This window comes from Manihot esculenta, chromosome 9 (assembly GCF_001659605.2).
Source record: "Manihot esculenta cultivar AM560-2 chromosome 9, M.esculenta_v8, whole genome shotgun sequence".
Classification (NCBI taxonomy): domain Eukaryota; kingdom Viridiplantae; phylum Streptophyta; class Magnoliopsida; order Malpighiales; family Euphorbiaceae; genus Manihot; species Manihot esculenta.
Window position 1 is genome coordinate 2,785,067 of NC_035169.2, and position 21,594 is coordinate 2,806,660.

A 21,594-nucleotide genomic window follows, 5' to 3' on the forward strand; every position below is an offset into this window, starting at 1 on the left:
AAATTCATTTACCAGTGGATTTTTTATTGATTGCCAACTGAAACTTCCATTGATAATCTAGAAATTTTTTTAGTATTTGTAAAAAATAAAAAAATAAAATTACTATTTTTAAATTTAAATTTTAATAACTTTTAGTTGAATAAATGAAAAATTAAAACTTTTTACTACTATAATATTATCCATATTAATGAACTAGCTAATTTTTTTTGTTTAATTTATTCGCTAAAAAGTATAGATAATATATTTTATCAGAATATATCAAAAAATAAAAAAAATTAAATATATATATATATATATATATATATATATATATATATATATATATATATATATATATATATATTATCATTATTTTAATATACATTTTAATCACATTTAATATTGATTTTTAAGTTCAATTTTAGTCCCATTATTTCACTTCCATTTTATTTCTAAAATTTTAATTTCCTTTAAATTTTATAAATTTAACATGCTTTATTTTAACCTTTTATATTATTATTAAAAATTTCTTTAATATTTATTTTAATTTTAATTAAACTTATTTTTTAAGAAATTAAACTTATTTTTAAATATAAATTTTAATAAAAAATAAATTTTAAAAAAAGGAAACATAAACCTCCCACGTCCATCGAAGCATTCTCCTTTAGTTACACTACCGAAACTTTCTCTCCTTTACGAAACTTTCTCATTGATTAAATATATTCATATAATAATGTGATATTAAGATAATAGGAGCCCAAATTTAATTGTCTATTTGCAATAATAATAATAATAATAATAATAATAATAATAATAATATATTGCATAAAAAATTAATAAAGAGATAAAACAAAAATAACAGTAAAATATTATTTAATTTGTGAAAGTGTTAAATTTGGTTGTAGTGAAATAAAGTGGTTTACTGGAGTTTTTGAAATCAAAGGAACATTTATATTTTTTGGAAGGCAAACTCAAAGCGGCCCTTTAAAGAGAGATATTAATGTCAATTAGACTATGAATTCTACTAAAGGTTCTTATGCTCCACTTTTGATTAGATTGATAGGAAAAAGAGAGATATTTCAGGAGGTAATTTGTTCAGAAATTACAGAAACAATCAGTTTTAGATCTACTCATACAAAACCAAATATAAAAGGACGTTTCTTGTTAGTAATTAGATATATTTCTCTATGCTACAAAAATATACTACTTTAATGGTTCAAGCAAGATAGTGGGCAACATGAGAACTAAACCAAATTTCTGATATTTTAATGTTTAGAACCATATTAATTTAGAATTGAATTTCAATATAGTTCTCAATTTTAGTATAACCTCAATTTGATTTCAGTTTTTTTTTTATTTTACTTTAATTTTAGTTTCATTTCAATTTAAATTTTAATTGTTCACTCCGACTACAAAAACTTATTAAAATACAAATAGAATTTACAAACAGTTATAAATGAAATGTTATAACTTCACAAAATCCACATTTTTAATGGTTTAATAAATAGATTAAATGGTCCATGCCATTAATATGTTAATTGAATATTTAGCGGTACAAATTACTTGAAAGTTAATATAATAAAAAACTCTAATACCCAAAATACTTATGGCACTTGGAGAGATAAGTAAGAGCATTTCCCTACATCATTATCTGTCCAAAGGGAGTGGGACTAGGGGTGAGCAGAATTCGATTCAAACCGAAATAACCGACCGAACCGAATCGATTTGAAAATTTGATTCGATTTTTTATACATTTCGGTTCGGTTCAGTTTTTAATTTTAAAAATTTTGGTTATTTCGGTTCGGTTCGGTTTTGATCAGAAAAAAACCGAAAAAACGAACCGAACCGATTAATGATAATAATATATTTTTTCAATAATATAGAGAAATTAAATTATATTAAGATTAAAATATTTTAATTAAATTTTAAAATACTAAAAATAAAGTATAAAAAATAAAAAAATTATTAAAAATCGAAACCGATCAAACCGAACCGAATCGAACCGAATCAGACCGGTTCGGTTCGATTCGGTTTCTGATCAAAATCGATTCGGTTCGGTTTTTATAAACACTAAAATTTCGGTTTTCGGTTTATTCGGTTCGGTTTGATTTTAAACTGAACCGACCGAATGCTCACCCCTAAGTGGGACAGAGCAATGAGAGAAAACATCTATTTCTTTGAAAGTTTTAAAATTGGTTGCACAAAAATAGGATGGAGCTTTTGGAATTAGAGAAACACTTGTATTTTGGAGGGCAAACTCAAAGCGAAAATACGATGATTCATCTGGCTTTGAGAAGGAGATATCTCAACATCAATTAAACTATGTATGAGTCCTACTAGAGGTTTTGATGTTCTACTTTTGATTAAGAAGTGGTTTGTTCAGAGATCACGCTATCGCTTTTCTCGAAGGAAAAGCTATGGTGAAGGAAGTATATGCCCATAAAGATATACACTTCTCCATATTCAGTTTAGTATTCTAGTTATAAATGTGAGAAATTAAAAAGATTTGATTTTATTATCTAAAATTTAAAATTTTGAATATAAATATAGATTAATGTAAATATTTGGATTATTTATCATTCTGCCAACCATTTTGCTTCCATTTAATTTTACAAACAGATTCTATGTCCGTTTACAAATCCAAACATATCCATTTAATTTTACGAGTGGATTGCTTATTCTTTACAAACGAATTAAAATATGTTTGCAAATCAATGTGTATCTATTTAATTTTATAAATTATAAATTCATTTGCGGTCATTTTATGTCCATTTAATTTTATAAATAGATTCTACGTTCATTTGTATCCATTTAATTTTATAAACGGATTATATAGTTTTTTGTAAATTAGTTTGTATTTATTTAATTTTACAAACAGATTATGCGTCCATTTGCAAATAATTATGTTCACTTAATTTTATTAATGAATTACATGTTTATTTGTGAATCAATTTGTATTGATTTAATTTTACAAAATAGATTATATATCCATTTGAAAATCAGTTTGTTTCCTTTAATTTTATAAATGGATTAAACATTCTTTTATGAAGCAATTTGTATCCATTTAATTTTACAAATGGATTATACGTCCCTTAACGAATATATTAGTGTCTATTTAATTTATAAACAAATTATATATCTGTTTGCAAATTAATTTGTATTTATTTAATTTTAAAACGGAGTGTACATCTATTTACAAATCCGTCTGTGTCAATTTATAAAATTTTTACAAATAAATTATACATCTATTTGTAAATCAATTTGTGATGAGTTGCAAAATTTATTATTTTTTTCATATTAAATTTCATAATTTTGCTATAATTTTAATGTAAAAAAATGATTTTTATTTGAAATTTGATTTTGTACAGATTTTGAGCTAAAAATGAAAAAAAAAATTAAAAAAGACTGTTTTTAGAGTTTTTTTTTTACTGCAAGCTCAAGGCTGTACTCCCGGCCAACAAACAGATTTCAGGATTACGGTTTTGCCAGCTGTACAGAATTTAAAACTATTTTAGATAGATACAAATATAATCAAATCAGGATTAGGACAAGAATCATCATAGAAATAGTAGATTTATTTTACTTTTTCTTTAAATTATGAATAATTATTTTTTTATTTGGAAAAAACCTATATAAAGGTTGCTCTAGAAGTAGAATTCATCATCTCTTCTCATCATCTCCTCTCTTTTTTGGTCCCTTCTTGGCCGAATTCTTCCTCTTATACTTCTTTTATTTTTTTACAATTTTATTATTACCTTTGTAGGCTAAACTCTTTTATTCAGATAAAAGTTAATCAAATTGAAGTTCATTTAAAATTGTGAGATTATGTTCTTAAGTTCTGTTTATCTTATTTTTATTTTCAATTAATTTCTATTTTTGAGAAACACCACCTCCATAGTTATCCTCTTAGGAATTCAAAAGGGCTATTGAATCTTCTAAGAAGACAATGTATTGTTATTTAATCTAAGTAAATTTAATTAGGTTAATACAAGTAGCAATTAGCATAATTTTTATGTTACGTAATTAATTGATTTGGTTTAAATAATTTGATTGCTATTATTGATCAAATTTGAGTTATTCTCTTCTTACAACAATTAATTAATTAAATCAAGAGTTATTAATTAACTAGAAATTAATTTAACCGCTATGCGGATTAATTTAGGAAGAATCGGTGCGGATTAATTTAATATGTTTTCTTTTTAAATCAATTTCTCCAATAATGATTTTATTCTTTTTTTTTTATTTTAAACTATTCTTTTATCCTATTTGTCATCTAATTTAAATAAAGTTAAAGTATATGTAGATGGATATTCATTTACTCTATTTGCAGATTTTTTAAAATTAAGCAAAAGCAAATCAATTTTAATTAACGGATTCAACACCTGTTTGTATCCATTGAATTTTACAAATAGATTTTATATTCGTTTATGAATTCGTTTGTATCCATTGAATTTTACAAATAGATTTTATATTCGTTTATGAATTCGTTTGTGTCCATTTAATTTTACAAACATATTATATATCCGTTTATAAATTAAATTTATGTCTAATGCTAAATATGTGAAAAAAAATAAATATATCAATTCTATATTTAATCTTTATGTTAATTTACATTTTAATCAAATTTATTTATTTTTTTAATTTCAATTTAATACTTGATGAGTTGCAAAACTCAGTATTTTTTCCATATTAAATTTCATTTTGTTATGATTTTGATATAAGCAATTGGTTTTTACTTAATTTTGATTTTGGACAGGTTTTGAGCCGAAAATGAGAAAATGAACAAAAAAAATTCTGTTTTAGAGTTTTTTCTGACTATAAGGTACAATCTTACCCAAAATTGTGACCCAATCTCGATGGACATATTGCAGTATTCTTGGTTTGCCAGTTATAGAGAGTTCAAAACTATTTTCAGATAGATGTAAATACAATCAGATTCAGATTAAAATAAGAGTTATCATAGGAGTAATAGATTTATTTTATATATTTCTTTAAAATGGTGAATAATTATCTTTTTATTTAGAAAAATCCTCTGCTTTAGAAGTAGATCTCTCATCTCTTCTCCTCTTCTCCACACTCTCTTTTCAATTTCTCTTAAGCTAAGCACTCTTTCCCCTTCTTCTTTTATTTTATATGATTTTGTTATAGCCCTTAGAAGCTAAACTCTTTCATTCAGTTGAAGGTTAATCAAGTTGAGATTTAATTAAGTTGTGAGATTTTATTTTTAATTTATGTTTATCTCAATTTTTTTTTCAATTAATTTTTATTTTTGAGTAACATCACCTCCATTATTATTCTTTAGAAATTCAAGAGATCTATTAAATCTTCTCTAAGTAAATGCGAAATTATTTAATTGTATTAATACAAATAGCAATTAGCATATTCCTTTATGTTAAGAAACTTATTGATTTGGTTGAAATAATTGGCTTGCTATTATTGATAAATTTGGATTCTTCTCTTTTTAAAATTATTAATTAATTAAATTTACATGCTTGATGAAATTATTAATTAATTAAAAATTAATTTAAGCGCTATGCAAATTAATTTAATTTTAATAATAGACAAAATTCGTTTATTTAAACACTATAACTAAATAATGGACAATTGAGTGAATATTTTTTTAATATAATCAAACAATAGACAATTGAGTGAATATTTTTTTAAATTAATGGATTCGTAGCTTAATAGATTTTTAATTTTAATTTCTATTCCATTTATATTCATTTAAATTAATTATTAAATTTTAAATTTTATAATTTCACCCTCTAATTTACCCTTTAATATTTATAAACTTAAACTTATTATTAAAATTTTATCTCACTCTTTTCAATTGTAATTAAATTTATTTATAAATTAATTTTTAATTAAAAAACATAAAAAAAAATAAATAATGAAAAACTGGAGAAACCTCTATTGCCTTCCATCACCCATAAATTCTGAAGTTTTATCGCATGCACAGCCCTCCTTATAACTTCCATTTCAATCATTAAGATTAAGATTTCAGAAACATAATAAGATTAAGATTTTTACAAATTTTAATCAATTATGTATTTATTTCAACATATTTTAATCAATTTTTTTTAATTAGTTAAATTTTCTTGTGAAATATTAATTAATTTTTTTCAGTGAAATTATTAATGGTTTTTTAATTTAATAAAAATTTTAATTTTAATTTTAAAAAATTTCTTTATTTTTTAAGTTTCTCATCCTTTAATTTTTTGAATCAAAACATCTAAATAATAAAAAAAATTTTATCTTAACAGGGATATATGTTATATATGTAAATTTAGTATGTGAAAATACGTGGAATTCATCTATGAAAAAAAAGAAAATAATAATAATTAAACATAAATCGATATGTTGAAGTAAAAAATTACAGAATGTGAAAATCTGCATTATTATCTGTAATGATAGATAAATGAAAGGGTTATGCAGTTTAACCACTTATCCATCATCCTTCTCTATCGACTTCCCATAAACCATAACCCATTCCCGCTCTACACTATTATAAGGTACGGTTATAATAATTTAATATTATAATTTTAATATAACATTGTACAAAAAATTATGAAAATAAATTTAATTAAATCTCTATATTTTTATTAAGAGTCAAATAAATTCAATTTAAAACTTTTAAAATTTTAGGCTAATTAAATTATGTAATTTTATTAAGGGCTAAATAGATTCTAATTTAAAAATTTTTAATAATAAAATATTATTTTTATTAATTTAAAATATTAAAAATTTAGTATTTTAATTATTATAAAAATTTTAAAAAATATATAAATATATTTAAAAAATTATTATTATAAAATAATAAATTTAATTTGTTAGTAAATAATATTTTTATATGAAAAATTAATTAAAAAAAATTACAAAATGTGGTGCATATAAACAACTAGTAATGCATTTCCTTTTGTTATCCTTACCACTTTACCAGCTGGCAGAGAGCCTTCCTTTTCCGATTCTCTATTTCCTTTCCTCATTCCCAATCTCCGATCCATCCCTAAAAACAACTGACGAGAGATCGATGATGATGATGATGAAGATGCCTTGGAGGAGGAAGACCAGGAGCTTCCATCTTCAGCTACAAGGGGCAATTGGTACCATTCAATCTCCATTCCTATTCTTATTTACCAATTATTGCCATTCTTCTACTTCCACACTTGAAGATGCACGCTTCTTGACAAATAACTTCAAATCTGCTTCTTTTACCCACCTTGATGATGCCATTGCTTCCTTCAATCATGTAATTCATAAGCATCCTCTGCCTTCTAGGGTTCCATTTAATAGATTCTTATCTGCCCTTGTGAAAATGAAACAATATCACACTGTCCTTTCCATGTCCAAAACAATTGAATTGCTAGGAATCTCACACGATGTTTATTCTCTTAGCATCTTAATTAATTGCTTCAGCCACTTACACCTTGTGGATTTGGGTTTCTCTGTTTTTGGTAAGATGCTCAAATTGGGATTGGAGCCTGACGTTGTGACATTTACTACCTTAATTAATGGTCTTTGTACACAGAGTAAAATCGACAAAGCTGTGGAATTTTTCGATGATATGGTTGCACGTGGTTATCAACCTAATGTTTATACTTATAATGTGATAGTAACCGGAATGTGTAAATTTGGGAAAACAAGTGTGGCTATTGGGCTACTAAAGGGAATGGCTGATAGAGGTTGTGAGCCAGATGTTGTGACATACAGTGCAATCATTGATGCCCTTTGCAAAGATGAGCTAGTTGGTAAGGCTTTAGAGCTCTTCTCTCAAATGAGGAATAAGGGCATTTCACCTGATGTCATCACTTACACTGGTTTAATTCACGGTGTTTGCAAATTAGGCCAAAAGAACCAAGCTTTGGCCTTGATGAATGAAATGGTGGAGCAGAACATATTACCAAATGTTTATACCTTCAATGTATTGATTGATGCTCTTTGTAAGGATGGAATGGTTTCAGAGGCTCAAAATACATTCAATGTAATGATTCAAAGAGGTGTAGAGCCTGATGTGATCACATACACTTCCTTAATTGATGGTCTTTGCATTTCAGACCATTTCAAGGAAGCTTTGGCCTTGTTGAAAGAAATGGTGGGAAGGAACATATCCCCTAATGTTTTTACCTTCAATATATTGATCGACACTCTTTGTAAGAAAGGACTGGTTTCAAATGCAGAGAATATAATCAAAATAATGATTCAAAGAGGTGTGGAACCTAATGTTGTCACTTATAGTTCATTGATGGATGGATATTGTCTGTGCAAGCAAATTGATAAGGCTAGAAAGGTATTTGATCTGATGGTGACCAATGAAATAGCTGACATTTTTAGCTACAGCATTTTGATCAATGGATATTGTAAGTGCAAAATGATGGATGATGCAAAGGATATTTTTGTTGAAATGTCTCATAAAGGTTTAGTTCCTAATGCTGTTACTTATTCTACTCTTATAGAGGGTATGTTTCAAGCAGGGAGGCCCCAAACTGCACAGGAGCTCTTTAAGAATATGTGCTCTCATGGTCAACAGCCAAATATAGTAACCTTCTCAATTATGATTAATGGCTTGTGTAGACAGGGGAATCTGGATGAAGCACTCACCCTATTGAAAGAAATGGAGGAAAGTCAGTTGAAGCCTGATCTTGTGACCTATTGCATTCTGATCAATGGTATGTGCAAAGTTGGGAAGATTAATGATGCCAAGGAACTTTTTTCTAGTCTTTTTGAAATTGGTTTACAACCTGATGTTTATGTATATAGTGCAATTATGAAAGGACTCTGCCAACAAGGATTAATGGATGAAGCGTATAAGGTATTTAAAGACATGGAAAAGGTAGGATGTTTACCAAATAATTGTTGTTATAATATCATCATTCAAGGGTTTCTCAAGCATGAGGATTTACCAAAAGCATCAGAACTAATCAACGAAATGGTTGATAAGGGGTTCTCTGCTGATGCTGCTACCACAGAATTGGTAGTACATTTATCGCTGAATAATGATCTCATTCTAAGCAAACTACGAAATCTTTCTGAGGCTTCTAAAGGGGTGCAATGAGGGATCAGCAAACTAAAGTTGTTATATCTTGACCGTTCAAGGGTGTCTTGGAGAGAAACTTGGTAATTTGCCTTCTTCAAATGTAGTAGATATGTAATTTAACTAACTTCTTCAAATTTCTTTTTTAATTTCAATCAGCTATGATTCTCTTCCACAAAATGAAAATTTCTAACACTGTAAATTACCTGCCGTGGAAACCATGATATGTGTGTGGCTTTCGCTTGAACTCAGACATGGACTGGATCTCTTTGGATATAAGATTGTTGATGACTGGAGGTCATAGATTTCTAATGATCAAGTTGCTGGTAAACCCACCATCTTCCATACAATTTTTTTTGGGCTGCTACTACAGCCTTAACTCGAGAGCTCAGTCCTAAGAATGAGTTGAGAACTAAACCTAATTGATTCCATGCTACAATGCTTAAGAATCTTTATCTATTTTACTTTTGTGCTCAATGACCTTTTAAGATGCTATCAATTTTCTTGTAGCTACTTGCTAGGATATGATTACAACTTCACCTTTCTAAACATAAAGGTATAAGCAATTCGTTTTTGCTTGATTATTATATTTTTAATAATAATGAAAATAGTGATTATAAACAAGTAGGGCTTTAATGGAGAATTGATTTAGCAACTAGACTACCCTATAAATGCAGGGTGCAGGATATGCAGCCCCACAATACAAGTGTAGCGGTTGAGAAATCTACCATTTTTCTTTATCGGTTTCTTGGTTGACAGAAATCTAGCAATTTTAGTTGTGAGATTGTTGAATCATGTGATAGTAAATTAGTTACAATGGCTGTATATTAAGGACAAATACTTAGGAAACCATCTCTGTATGATATATCTTTATGATATAATAATAATACAATCAAGTATGATCATTTTGTCAATATGGTATATAACAAATATATTTTAGACCACCTATTGAGTTATTTATATGGTGCATTTTGTGATAGGTTTGTATGGTGTTATGAAGGCGAAACATATTGTTTCTTACTGTTTGAGAAAAGTTAGGCAAGAAAAGTTGCTTTGGTTGTTTCTTTTCTCCTTTCAGCTGTACATTAAGCGAGATTTTGTGTTTAGCACATTGTAAACCTTGTAATATACTCAATAAAATTTTCTTTGAGCTTTTGTTTATACATGGTATTTTTCTTTTTGCTTGCTGCGTAATTCTTGAAGTTTTTTTTTTACTCTGCATCCATGGCAAATGGAAGTGTTAGTTTTGTCAGAGAAGATAAGGTTTGACAGGGTACATATTGAGAGGTAGGAAACCAATTGCAAAATGATTCAGATCCTTTGAGTCTTCAAAACACAGATAATCCAGGTATGATCTTTATATCTGCACCTTTAAATGGACTAAATTATTTGAGTTGGAGTGTATCTATGACACTTGCTTTAAGAGCAAAAGACAAGTTAGGATTTGTAAATCGTAGTGTGCAAATTCCTCCTGTTGGCTCCACTGGTTTTGAGAAGTGGATGAGAGTTGATAGCATGATGAGTTAGATTTTGAATTCCATCTCTAAGGATCTGGTGGAAGTTTTTTGTATGCATATAGTGCAAAGGATTTATGGGAGGAAATTAGAAGAAAGATTTAAAGGACCTATATTAGTTGGTGTTTTCTTTACAAAATTGAATAAACTACGGGATAAACTTGGTGTTTGAAAGCATCATCTAACTATTTGTGAATGTGGTGCTTTTGAAGTATAGCTTGAGAGAGAGAATTAATGAGTTGTAAAGCTTTTGTAAAGAGTTTCAGATAGAGTTTCAGATAGATTATGTGGCATTTGTAAAGCTTTTGGGCACATAGATACCCTGGTTGGTTTAAAAAGTATAAGCAAAAGAAGATTGGCTTTAACAATGAAAATCATACTTATGGAACCACTGAGGACCTTCGGAACTCACATCAGTTGTAGAGTGTGCGTGTATAGTTAAGGACTTTGTCAAATATATTTTTGATACTGTATTATAATCTATTACGATCTTTGTAGATGACTTTGATTAAATATTTTCATATAATAATGTGATATTATGATAATAAGAGACCAATTTTAATTTGCTATTTAAAATAATAATAATAATAATAATTGTTATTATTATATTATATATAAAAATATTAAAAAATATAAAAAAATAATAGTAAAATATTGTTTAGTCTTTGAAGTATACTAAAATCTCCACTTTAGTCCATGTATTTTAAATGTTCAACCCTACAGATTATGTGAAAGTCAATATAATGAGAAACTTTAATATCCAGATTACTTATGGTAATCGGAGAGCAAGAGTATTTCCCTTTATTATTTTTGTCCATATAAAACACATCAGCACGAGAGTGGATCAGAGCAATGTCAGAAAACATCCATTTCTAAAGTGTTAAATTTGGTTGCACAAAAATGGGTGGAGATTTTGGAACTAGAGGAACACATATTTTTTGGAGGGCAGACTCAAAGTGGCAATATGGTGATTCATGTAACTTTGAGAAGGGGAGATATCTGAACGTCAATCAGACTAAGAGTCACACTAGAGGTTTTTATGTCCTATTTCTGATTAGATTCTGCTAGAAGGAGAGACCGTTTGGCTTTGGGAGGTTGTTTGTTTAGAGATTACATGGACAATTAGAGTTTTTCTGTTGCTTTTGTTAAATTCGCTAATTTTTGTAATACATTCATTTTCTCTACTCTTAATAGTAATTTAAGAAATTAAAACTTTTAGGTCCAATCGGACTCTCAACTTTCAATTTGAGTCTAATAACTCTAAATTTAATGGTGTTAATTAACAAAGTCAAATAAATAAGTAAAGTGAGTTTTTAAGGAATCAAATATTAGTTTTATATTTAAAGTAATTAAAATAAAACTAATTACTTTAAATATAAAACTAATAAATCATTTATAAAAAAATGAATATATAAAATCTAACCCCATTTCATTCCATCCTCATCTGTGTCTTCATCATCGACAAATTCAAATCTCATCTAACCTCATCTCCTCTACCATTATTGTTTACTTACCCACCCAATCTCAAAGCATTATTACTCAGTATCGTTCTTCTTGTATCTCTAGCATCTCTTCTCTTAATTCAACGAACACAAGTTGTGAAGGTGAAATGATAAATATGGTGAAACGATAAATATCTAACTTCCAAGATGAATGGCATGAAAACATGACTCACCATAGTTATCGCTAATTAAGAAAACATGTTTAGATTTTTTAGTTTAGTTTTGAAGATAAGAGATTATTGCAGTTTTAGAGATAATGTTTTATATTTTTCAATTTTAAAAATTTAAAAATATTTTAATGGATGAACATTTAATAGTCATGTTTCAATTATTGATTTGGATTTAATTTGCTTAAAATAATAATATATAGGATAATTAGGCCAAAATTGAAAGTTAAGGGGTTCTTGTTAAGAGGCTAAAATGAGCATTTTGTCTAAAAAAAATTAGGCAGATTTGTTCTCTTAAAATAGGAGTAGGCGTTCAAAGGGGGAATTATAATTTATTCCTCCAGTATTTATGAATGGATAGAAAATTGTAAAATTCAGAGCGAGAAATGTGTAGAGTGAATATGTGAGATAGAGGAATGAGTTGATACGGAGTGTAATTGAAATGAATCATTGAGTTCAATAGGTTGAAAGTTTGGCTATGAACAAATAGAAGAGGTATAGTTTAAACTCTATCTTTTTTATAAAAGATAATATTTATTAGTTTAATTCCTAATTTGAGGTGAGTAAGATGCGAGTTCTTGAAAATAGACCGATAAAAAAAAAAACCTTTAATTTTGATGCAATGGAATCTGAGATTGAGAATTGACTTGTAACCAATCTAAAAAATGTCTATATAAGTACAACACTTAAGCTTGCCTTGGGAATTCTAGAATGTAGAGATGTTGAGTAGAATAGATAGCACAATGGAAAACTATGAAGAGGGCAAAATGGGTTATGCAAGAACGTTAGTAAAAATGGACTTATTAAGGGATGTTTCTTGAAGCTCTTATTCTAGAAGATGAGAGTAGCCATCAATTCTCTCAACATGTAATTTATGAATGTAGGAACTTTGAATATCATGAATCTCAGTGTAAGAAAAGGCACAAGAAATAAATCTGGCAACTTAAAAATAAAAAAAAAATGGATGGAGAGAGTGGTGGGAAGTGGGAAAGGAAAAGAGAAAATCATTAATTATATAATATTGTAATATGGAGATTGAAGAGCATTTTTTATTTTTTTGTTTTTTTATATATAGTTTACGCCAATAGATTAAAAAATCAATTAAATATGCCCGTTTATAGTATTAACGGTAAATATAATATTTTATTTTGTATTGATAATTATGGAAATTTTATAATAAATATATTAATTTTTATTATTTTGTATACAATGCTATTGGAGTAAATAATATATTTATTATAAAATATTTATAATTATTATTGTATAATAAATTTAAAGATGTGAATTACATATTTAATAATTAAATTATTTATTTTTAATTTTAATTTAAAAATTTATCAAAATTATATCTAAATATAAATATTGGATTAATTTATTCAAAATTTAAACGTTTAAATTAAAATATAAATAATATAAACATTAGGTTTTATCAATGAATTGATCAATTAAAAAAATAATTATAATAATACATTTGAATTAAATAATCAAAATAAAATTACATCAAGGTTGGATCAATTAAATTAAAATTAAAAAAATTATATTTTACGCATAAACATTTTTAGACAATTAAACAATAGTTTATTTTATACATTCTATAAATGATAGTGGTAGAATTCAAGATATATAAAATCATAAATAATTAAGAATCTATTTATTATTTAAATTGCCAAAACTACATTTGCATAGATTTAATAATTATATGGTTATTTTATTTTATTATTATTTAAAATATTTAATTTAATTGGTTAATTATATTAATTTTTTATTTAAATTCAAAATAAAATTTATTATAATCTAATATAAAGAACTAACTAAAATTTAAAACTTCCTACTTAAAAAGATCATCAAAAGTATGAATATTTTTAATACTGAATATTTGAATATTATACATAGAAATAATTTACATATTATAAATTTACGTTAATATTATTAATAATAAAATAAAATAACAAATAAAATTTAAAATGCAAAATATATTTAGTGAGTTTAACATTTCAAAATTTTATTATTTTGAAATAATTTTATATATTAATTTTTTACTGATATTAATTTTTTTTGAACTGAAAATTAGGAATTGGAGGAGTAGAATATGAGATTTCTCATATTTACTCGATATTAATTAAAATTATAATATTATTCAATAAAATGTCAAAATAAAAATGTGCCAAACAGTTCTCATGAGAGTTAAGTTTTGTAAAAAAAATTAATTTTTATTATATAAAAATAAAGTAATTAATAATAAAAAATTATATAAAGTTAGTCATTTTAAATTTCCTAATTATATTAGAGTAAAATTAAACAATAAACTATTTATTTTTTCCTCATCCAAAGGGGAATTATAATTTATTTCTCCAGCATTTATGAATGGATAGAAGATTGTAAAATTCAAAGCGACAAATGTATAGAGTGAATATGTGGGATAGAGGAATGGGTTGATAAGAAGTTTATTTGAAATGAATCATTAAGTTCAATAGACTGAAAATTTCGCGATGAACAAATAGAAGATGTATAGTCTAAACTTTATCTTTTTTTATAAAAGATAATATTTATTAGTTTAATTTTCAATTTGAGGAGAGTAAGATGTGAGTTCTTGAAAATAGACCTATATCTTTGATATAAAAAAAAAAAAAATCCTTAATTTTGATGCAATGAAAGTTGAGATGGTTTTTAGGGTTTTTTTTTTTTTTTTTGACTGCAAGGTACAGCCTTGCTTAAGACTAAGCTAAGTTAAATTTGGATCAGGCCTAACTCACCTTAAAAGCTAGCTCAAGGGGGAGGATTGCCTATGGCTCATATAAGGGGGAGGATTGCCTATGGCTCATATAAGGGGTTACTCCTTTCCACAACCGATGTGGGATTCAACAATCCAAGCCAACAAATAGATTTCAGGATTACTGTTTCAACTGTACAGAATTTAAAACTGTTTTAAATAAATGCAAATATAAAAGAGTTATCGTAAAAGTAGTAGATTTGTTTTACTTTTTCTTTTAAATTATGAATAATTATTTTTTTATTTAGAAAAAACCTATATAAAGGTTGTTTTAGATGTAGAATTTATCATCTCTTCTCATCATCTCCTCTCTTCTTCTGTCCCTTCTTGGCCGAATTCTTCCTCTTCTTCTTCTTTTATTCAATTTTATTATTATCTTTAGAGACTAAATTCTTTTATTCTTAAAAGTTAATCAAATTGAAGTTCATTTAAAATTATGTTCTTAATTTTTATTTATTTTATTTTTATTTTCAATTATTTTTTTTTTTAGGAATACCACCTCCATGGTTGTCCTTTTAGAATTTAGAATTCAAAACGGCTATTGAATCTTCTAGGAAGATAACGTATTGTTATTTAATCCAAGTAAGTTTAATTGGGTTAATATAAGTAGCGATTAGCATATCCTTTTTGTTAAGTAATTAATTAATTTGGTTTAAATAATTTGCTTGTTATTATTGACTAAATTTGAGTTATTTTCTTCTTACATTGTTAATTAATTAAATCTATAAACTTAATAAAGTTATTAATTAACTAAAAATTAATTTAAGCGTTATGCAGATTAATTTAGAAAGAATCGGTGAGATTCGTTTATTTGAACACTATAATCAATAACTATCTTTTTAATCAATAATGAACTATAAACCTTTTAATTTTGATTACATTTAACTGAATTTTAATTTGATTATTTGTTTCACCGTTTTAATTGCTTTATTTTCTTCTTTTAAGTTTTTTTTTAAATCAATTTCTCCAATAACGATTTTTTTTTTAAAACTATTCTTTTATCCTTTTTCATTTACTCTATTTGTAGATTTTTTTTTAAATAAAATAAAAGGAAATCAATTTTAATTTCAACGTGTGTTTGTATGCACTAAATTTTACAAATGAATTTTATATTTATTTATGAATCCGTTTGCGTTTATTTAATTTTATAAACATATTATATATCCATTTATAAATCAAATTGTGTTTATTTAATTTTATAAATGTATCACTCGGTTTGCGAATACATTCCTATCTAATGCTAAATATATAAAAAAAATATATATCAATTCTATATTTAATCTTTATGTTAATTTACATTTTAATCAAATTTATTTATTTTTTTAATTTCAATTTAATACTTGATGAGTTGCAAAACTTACTATTTTTCATATTAAATTCCATTTTATTATAATTTTGATATAAACAATTGATTTTTACTTAAATTTTGATTTTGGACTGATTTTGAAATGAAGATAAAAAAATAAATAAAAAAAATACTATTTTAGAGATTTTTCTGACTATTAAAGTACAACCTTATCTAAAATTGTAATTCAAGCTGGATGGACAGATTGCAGTATTTCTAGTTTACCAGCTATAGAGAGTTCAAAACTGTTTGGAGATAGATACAAATATAATCATATCAGGATTAAGATAAAAGTTATGAGTGGTAAATTTATTTTACTTTTTCTTTTAAATGGTGAATAATTATTTTTTTGTTTGAGAAAATTCTATATAAAGACTGCTTTAGAAGTAGATCTCTCATCTCTTCTCCTCTTCCCCACACCCTCTTTTCGGTTTCTCTTCAGCGGAGCACTCCTTCCCATTCTTTTATTTTCTGCAATTTTGTTATAACTCTTAGAGGATAGACTCCTTCATTTAGTTCAACTTTAATCAAGTTGAGGTTTAATTAAATTGTGAGATTTTATTCTTAATTTCTGTTTATCTCAATTTCTTTTTTCAATTAATTTCTATTTTCGAGTAACACCACCTCCATTATTGTCCTTTAAAAATTTAAGAGGTCTATTAAATCTCTTAGAAGACAACGTATTGTAAATTAACCCAAGTAAATATGAAATTATTTAATTATGTTAATACAAGTAGCAATTAGCATTTTTTTTATGTCAAGAAACTAATTGATTTAATTTAAAAAATTCGCTTGCTATTATTAATTAAATTTAAATTCTTCTTTTATGAAAATATGTTAATTAATTAAATTTACATTTTGATGAAATTATTAATTAATTATTAATTAATTAAAAATTAATTTAATTTTAAAAAATAATAGGTGAAATTTGTTTATTTAAACACTATAATCAAATAATAGGCAATCAAATATCTTTTTAATTAATTTTATTTTTTCTTTAATTTATTTTTAAAATCAACTTCTCTCATTACAATTTTATTATTTTATCTATTATTTCAAATAATTCTTTTTTTACTCACTTTTTTATAAATATTAAACAATTTTAAAATATCAAAATACACTTATTTAACTGCCAAATCTTTTAAATTAAGAAAAAAAATTAATTTTAAATTAACGGATTCATAACTTAGATTTTGAATTTTAATTTTTATTCCATTTATATTCACTTAAATTAATGGTTAAATTTTAAATTTTATAAATTCACCCTCTAATTTAACCTTTAATATTTATAAACTTAAACTTATTATTAAAATTTTATCTCAATCTTTTCAATTGTAATTAAATTTATTTATAAATTAATTTTTAATTAAAAAACACATAAAAAATAAATAATGAAAAACTGGAGAAACCTCAATTACCTTCCATCACCCATAAATTCTGAAGTTTTATCGCATGCACAGCCATTATAACTTCCATTTCAATCATTAAGATTAAGATTTCTGAAACATAATAAGATTAAGATTTTTACAAATTTTAATCAATTATGTATTTATTTCAACATATTTTAATCGATTTTTTTTAATTAGTTAACTTTTCTTGTGAAATATTAATTTTTTTCAGTGAAATTGTTAATGGTTTTTTAATTTAAAAGAAATTTTAACTTTAATTTTAATGTTAAAAAATTAAAAGAAAGCTAGGTCCTATGTACTGTTTATGCAGTTTAACCACTTGTCCATCATCCTTCTCTATCGACTTCCCAGAAACCATAACCCATCCCCGCTCTACACTGTTATAAAGAACAGTTATAATAATTTAATATTATAGTAATATAAAAGAATAAATTTAATTTGTTATTAAATAATATTTTTATATGAAAAATTAATAAAAAAAATTACAAAATGTGCTGCATATAAACAACTAGTAATGCATTTCCTTTACCAGCAGGCAGAGAGCCTTCCTTTTCCGATTCTCTATTTCCTTTCCTCATTCCCAATCTCCGATCCATCCCTAAAAACAACTGACGAGAGATCGATGATGATGAAGATGCCTTGGAGGAGAAAGAGCAGGAGCTTCCATCTTCAGCTACAAGGGGCAATTGGTACCATTCAATCTCCATTCCTATTCTTATTTACCAATTATTGCCATTCTTCTACTTCCACACTTGAAGATGCACTTTTCTTGACAAATAACTTCAAATCTGCTTCTTTTACCCACCTTGATGATGCCATTGCTTCCTTCAATCATGTAATTCATAAGCATCCTCTTCCTTCTAGGGCTCAATTTAGTAGATTCTTATCTGCCCTTGTGAAAATGAAACAATATCACACTGTCTTTTCCATGTCCAAAACAATTGAATTGCTAGGAATCTCACACGATGTTTATTCTCTTAGCATCTTAATTAATTGCTTCTGCCACTTGCACCTTGTGGATTTTGGCTTCTCTGTTTTTGGTAAGATGCTCAAATTCGGATTGGAGCCTACCACTGTGACATTTAATACCTTAATTAATGGGCTTTGTATGGAGGATAAAATCGATAAAGCAGTGGAATTTTTCGATGATATGGTTGCACGTGGTTATCAACCTGATGTTTATACTTACAATACGATAATAAACGGAATCTGTAAATTTGGGAAAATAAACGTGGCTATTGGGCTGCTAAAGGGAATGGCTGATAGAGGTTGTGAGCCAGATGTTGTGACATACGGAGCAATCATTGACGCCCTTTGCAAGGATGAGCTAGTTGGTGAGGCTTTAGAGCTCGTCTCTCAAATGAGGAATAAGGGCATTTCACCTGATGTCATCACTTACACTGGTTTAATTCACGGCGTTTGCAAATTAGGCCAAAAGAACCAAGCTTTGGCCTTGATGAATGAAATGGTGGAGCAGAACATATCACCTGATGTTTATACCTTCAATGTATTGATTGACGCACTTTGTAAGGATGGAATGGTTTCAGAGGCTCAAAATACATTCAATATAATGATTCAAAGAGGTGTAGAGCCTAATGTGGTCACCTACACTTCCTTAATTGATGGTCTTTGCATTTCAGACCAATTCAAGGAAGCTTTGGCCTTGTTGAAAGAAATGGTGGGAAGGAACATATCCCCTAATGTTTTTACCTTCAATACATTGATCGACACTCTTTGTAAGAAAGGACTGGTTTCAAATGCAGAGAATATAATCAAAATAATGATTCAAAGAGGTGTGGAACCTAATGTTGTCACTTATAGTTCATTGATGGATGGATATTGTCTGTGCAATCAAATTGATAAGGCTAGAAAGGTATTTGATCTGATGGTGACCAATGAAATAGCTAACATTTTTAGCTACACCATTTTGATCAATGGATATTGTAAGTGCAAAATGATAGATGATGCAAAGGAACTTTTTGATGAAATGTCTCATAAAGGTTTAGTTCCTAATGTTGTTACTTATTCTACTCTTATAGAGGGTATGTTTCAAGCAGGGAGGCCCCAAACTGCACAGGAGCTCTTTAAGAATATGTGCTTTCATGGTCAACAGCCAAATATAGTAACCTTCTCAATTATGATTAATGGCTTGTGTAGACAGGGGAATCTGGATGAAGCACTCACCCTATTGAAAGAAATGGAGAAAAGTCAGTTGAAGCCTGATCTTGTGACCTATTGCATTCTGATCAATGGTATGTGCAAAGCTGGCAAGATTAATGATGCCAAGGAACTGTTTTCTAGTCTTTTTGAAAATGGTTTACAACCTAATGTTCATATATATAGTGCAATTATGAAAGGACTCTGCCGACAAGGATTAATGGATGAAGCGTATAAGGTATTTAAAGACATGGAAAAGGTAGGATGTTTACCAAATAATTGTTGTTATAATATCATCATTCAAGGGTTTCTCAAGCATGAGGATTTACCAAAAGCATCAGAACTAATCAACGAAATGGTTGATAAGGGGTTCTCTGCTGATGATGCTACCACAGAATTGGTAGTACATTTATCGCGGAATAATGATCTCATTCTAAGCAAACTACGAAATCGTTCTGAGGCTTCTAAAGCTGTGCAATGAGGGATCAGCAAACTAAAGTTGTTATATCTTGACCGTTCAATGGTGTCTTGGAGAGAAACTAGGTAATTACCTTCTTCAAATGTAGTAGATATGTAATTTAACTAACTTCAAATTTCATTTTTAATTTCAATCAGCTGTGATTCTCTTCCACAAAACAAAAATTTCTAACACTGTAAATTACCTGCAGTGGAAACCATGATATGTGTGTGCCTTTCGCTTGAACTCAGACATGGACTAGATCTCTTAGGATATAAGATTGTTGATGAATGGAGGTCATAGATTTCTAATGATCAAGTTGCTGGTAAACCCACCATCTTCCTTACAATTTATTTTTTGGGCTGCTACTGCAGCCTTAATTCGAGAGCTCAGTCCTAAAATTGAGTTGAGAACTAAAACTAATTGATTCCATGCTATAACGCTTAAGAATCTTGATCTATTTTACTTTTGTGCTCAATGACCTTTTAAAATGCTATCATTTTTCGGTAAACATGCTGCATTAGGACAACAACTTGGAGATTTTATCATATATTTTGATTTTTACTAGTAAGAATGCAGGTGTAAATCAGCGACCTAGCAGGTGTTAACACCTGCTTTCTGTATCATTTTACCAAAGCTACTCATGCCTGTTTCCGTCCATTAGAATTTAACACCTACTAGTTTATCATATACATGCATTACTTGTAATAAGTTTATGCTCCCAAAATGATTCCTATTTATTGCTAGTTTATTACTTGTAGTAAGTTTATGCTCAAAATAATTTCTATTTATTGCTCCTTGAGTTAATACTTATAACTTGAACTAGAGTTAATACTTACTCCTTGAGTGCAAGTTTTAACACCTACTTGTTGAGTTTAAGTATTAATTTGAGTTTTTGCAACAGGTACATCTGAGCTTGAGCATGGTGCAGTATCTCTTCCACCAGTCCACCGGGTCTTTTCCCGCATGCCTGAGATGAAGATGGATTAGATGAGCAAATCGAGGATTTTCGTTGATTACTTGTACACATTTTGGGGTGCTATTTGTTTTGGCATTTACTACAAAAATATACTTTTAATTATACATTTTTTGTGGTTGTACTAGATTATTTATGTTCAATTTTAAGTTCAAAAGACTTTTCTTTTTATTATAATTGAATACATTAGATTTGTGGTTGATTTGTGTTATATTATGCATTTAATAGTTTGGGTTTGTGATATTTGTAATTATTTTGGATTGTTTAAATAAAAATTGCAAATGAAA

General features: G+C 27.0%; 2 protein-coding genes across 3 annotated transcripts; both read left to right on the forward strand.

The window, feature by feature from the left end:
* Positions 1 to 6,877: 6,877 nt before the first annotated feature.
* Positions 6,878 to 8,705, forward strand: LOC122724532 (putative pentatricopeptide repeat-containing protein At1g12700, mitochondrial). 2 transcript variants are annotated; one of them, XM_043959778.1, is made up of 3 exons: positions 6,878 to 8,112; positions 8,218 to 8,336; positions 8,435 to 8,705. In XM_043959778.1, the coding sequence occupies exons 1-3, from the start codon at positions 6,884 to 6,886 to the stop codon at positions 8,479 to 8,481; spliced, it is 1,395 nt and encodes a 464-aa protein (XP_043815713.1). In that variant the 5' UTR covers positions 6,878 to 6,883; the 3' UTR covers positions 8,482 to 8,705. The 2 variants fall into 2 exon arrangements, with proteins under 2 accessions (XP_043815713.1, XP_043815712.1); XM_043959777.1 differs by having other exon boundaries at positions 6,879 to 8,336.
* A 1,712-nt stretch (positions 8,706 to 10,417) lies between these two features.
* On the forward strand, positions 10,418 to 21,507 carry LOC110607242 (pentatricopeptide repeat-containing protein At1g63330). Its single transcript, XM_043959842.1, has 4 exons — positions 10,418 to 10,532; positions 18,413 to 20,417; positions 20,543 to 20,656; positions 21,236 to 21,507. The coding sequence occupies exons 1-2, from the start codon at positions 10,418 to 10,420 to the stop codon at positions 20,353 to 20,355; spliced, it is 2,058 nt and encodes a 685-aa protein (XP_043815777.1). The 3' UTR covers positions 20,356 to 20,417; positions 20,543 to 20,656; positions 21,236 to 21,507.
* Positions 21,508 to 21,594: the final 87 nt, after the last annotated feature.

Excerpts from the sequence above, each read along its gene's own strand:
- LOC110607242 (XM_043959842.1), top strand. The coding sequence starts at position 10,418 with ATGACACTTGCTTTAAGAGCAAAAGACAAGTTAGGATTTGTAAATCGT. Across the intron at positions 10,533-18,412 it reads GAGAGTTGATAGCATGATGA|TTCAATCTCCATTCCTATTC; the intron begins GTTAGATTTTGA and ends CAATTGGTACCA.
- LOC122724532 (XM_043959777.1), top strand. The coding sequence starts at position 6,884 with ATGCATTTCCTTTTGTTATCCTTACCACTTTACCAGCTGGCAGAGAGC. Across the intron at positions 8,337-8,434 it reads CATTTTGATCAATGGATATT|GGTATGTTTCAAGCAGGGAG; the intron begins GTAAGTGCAAAA and ends ACTCTTATAGAG.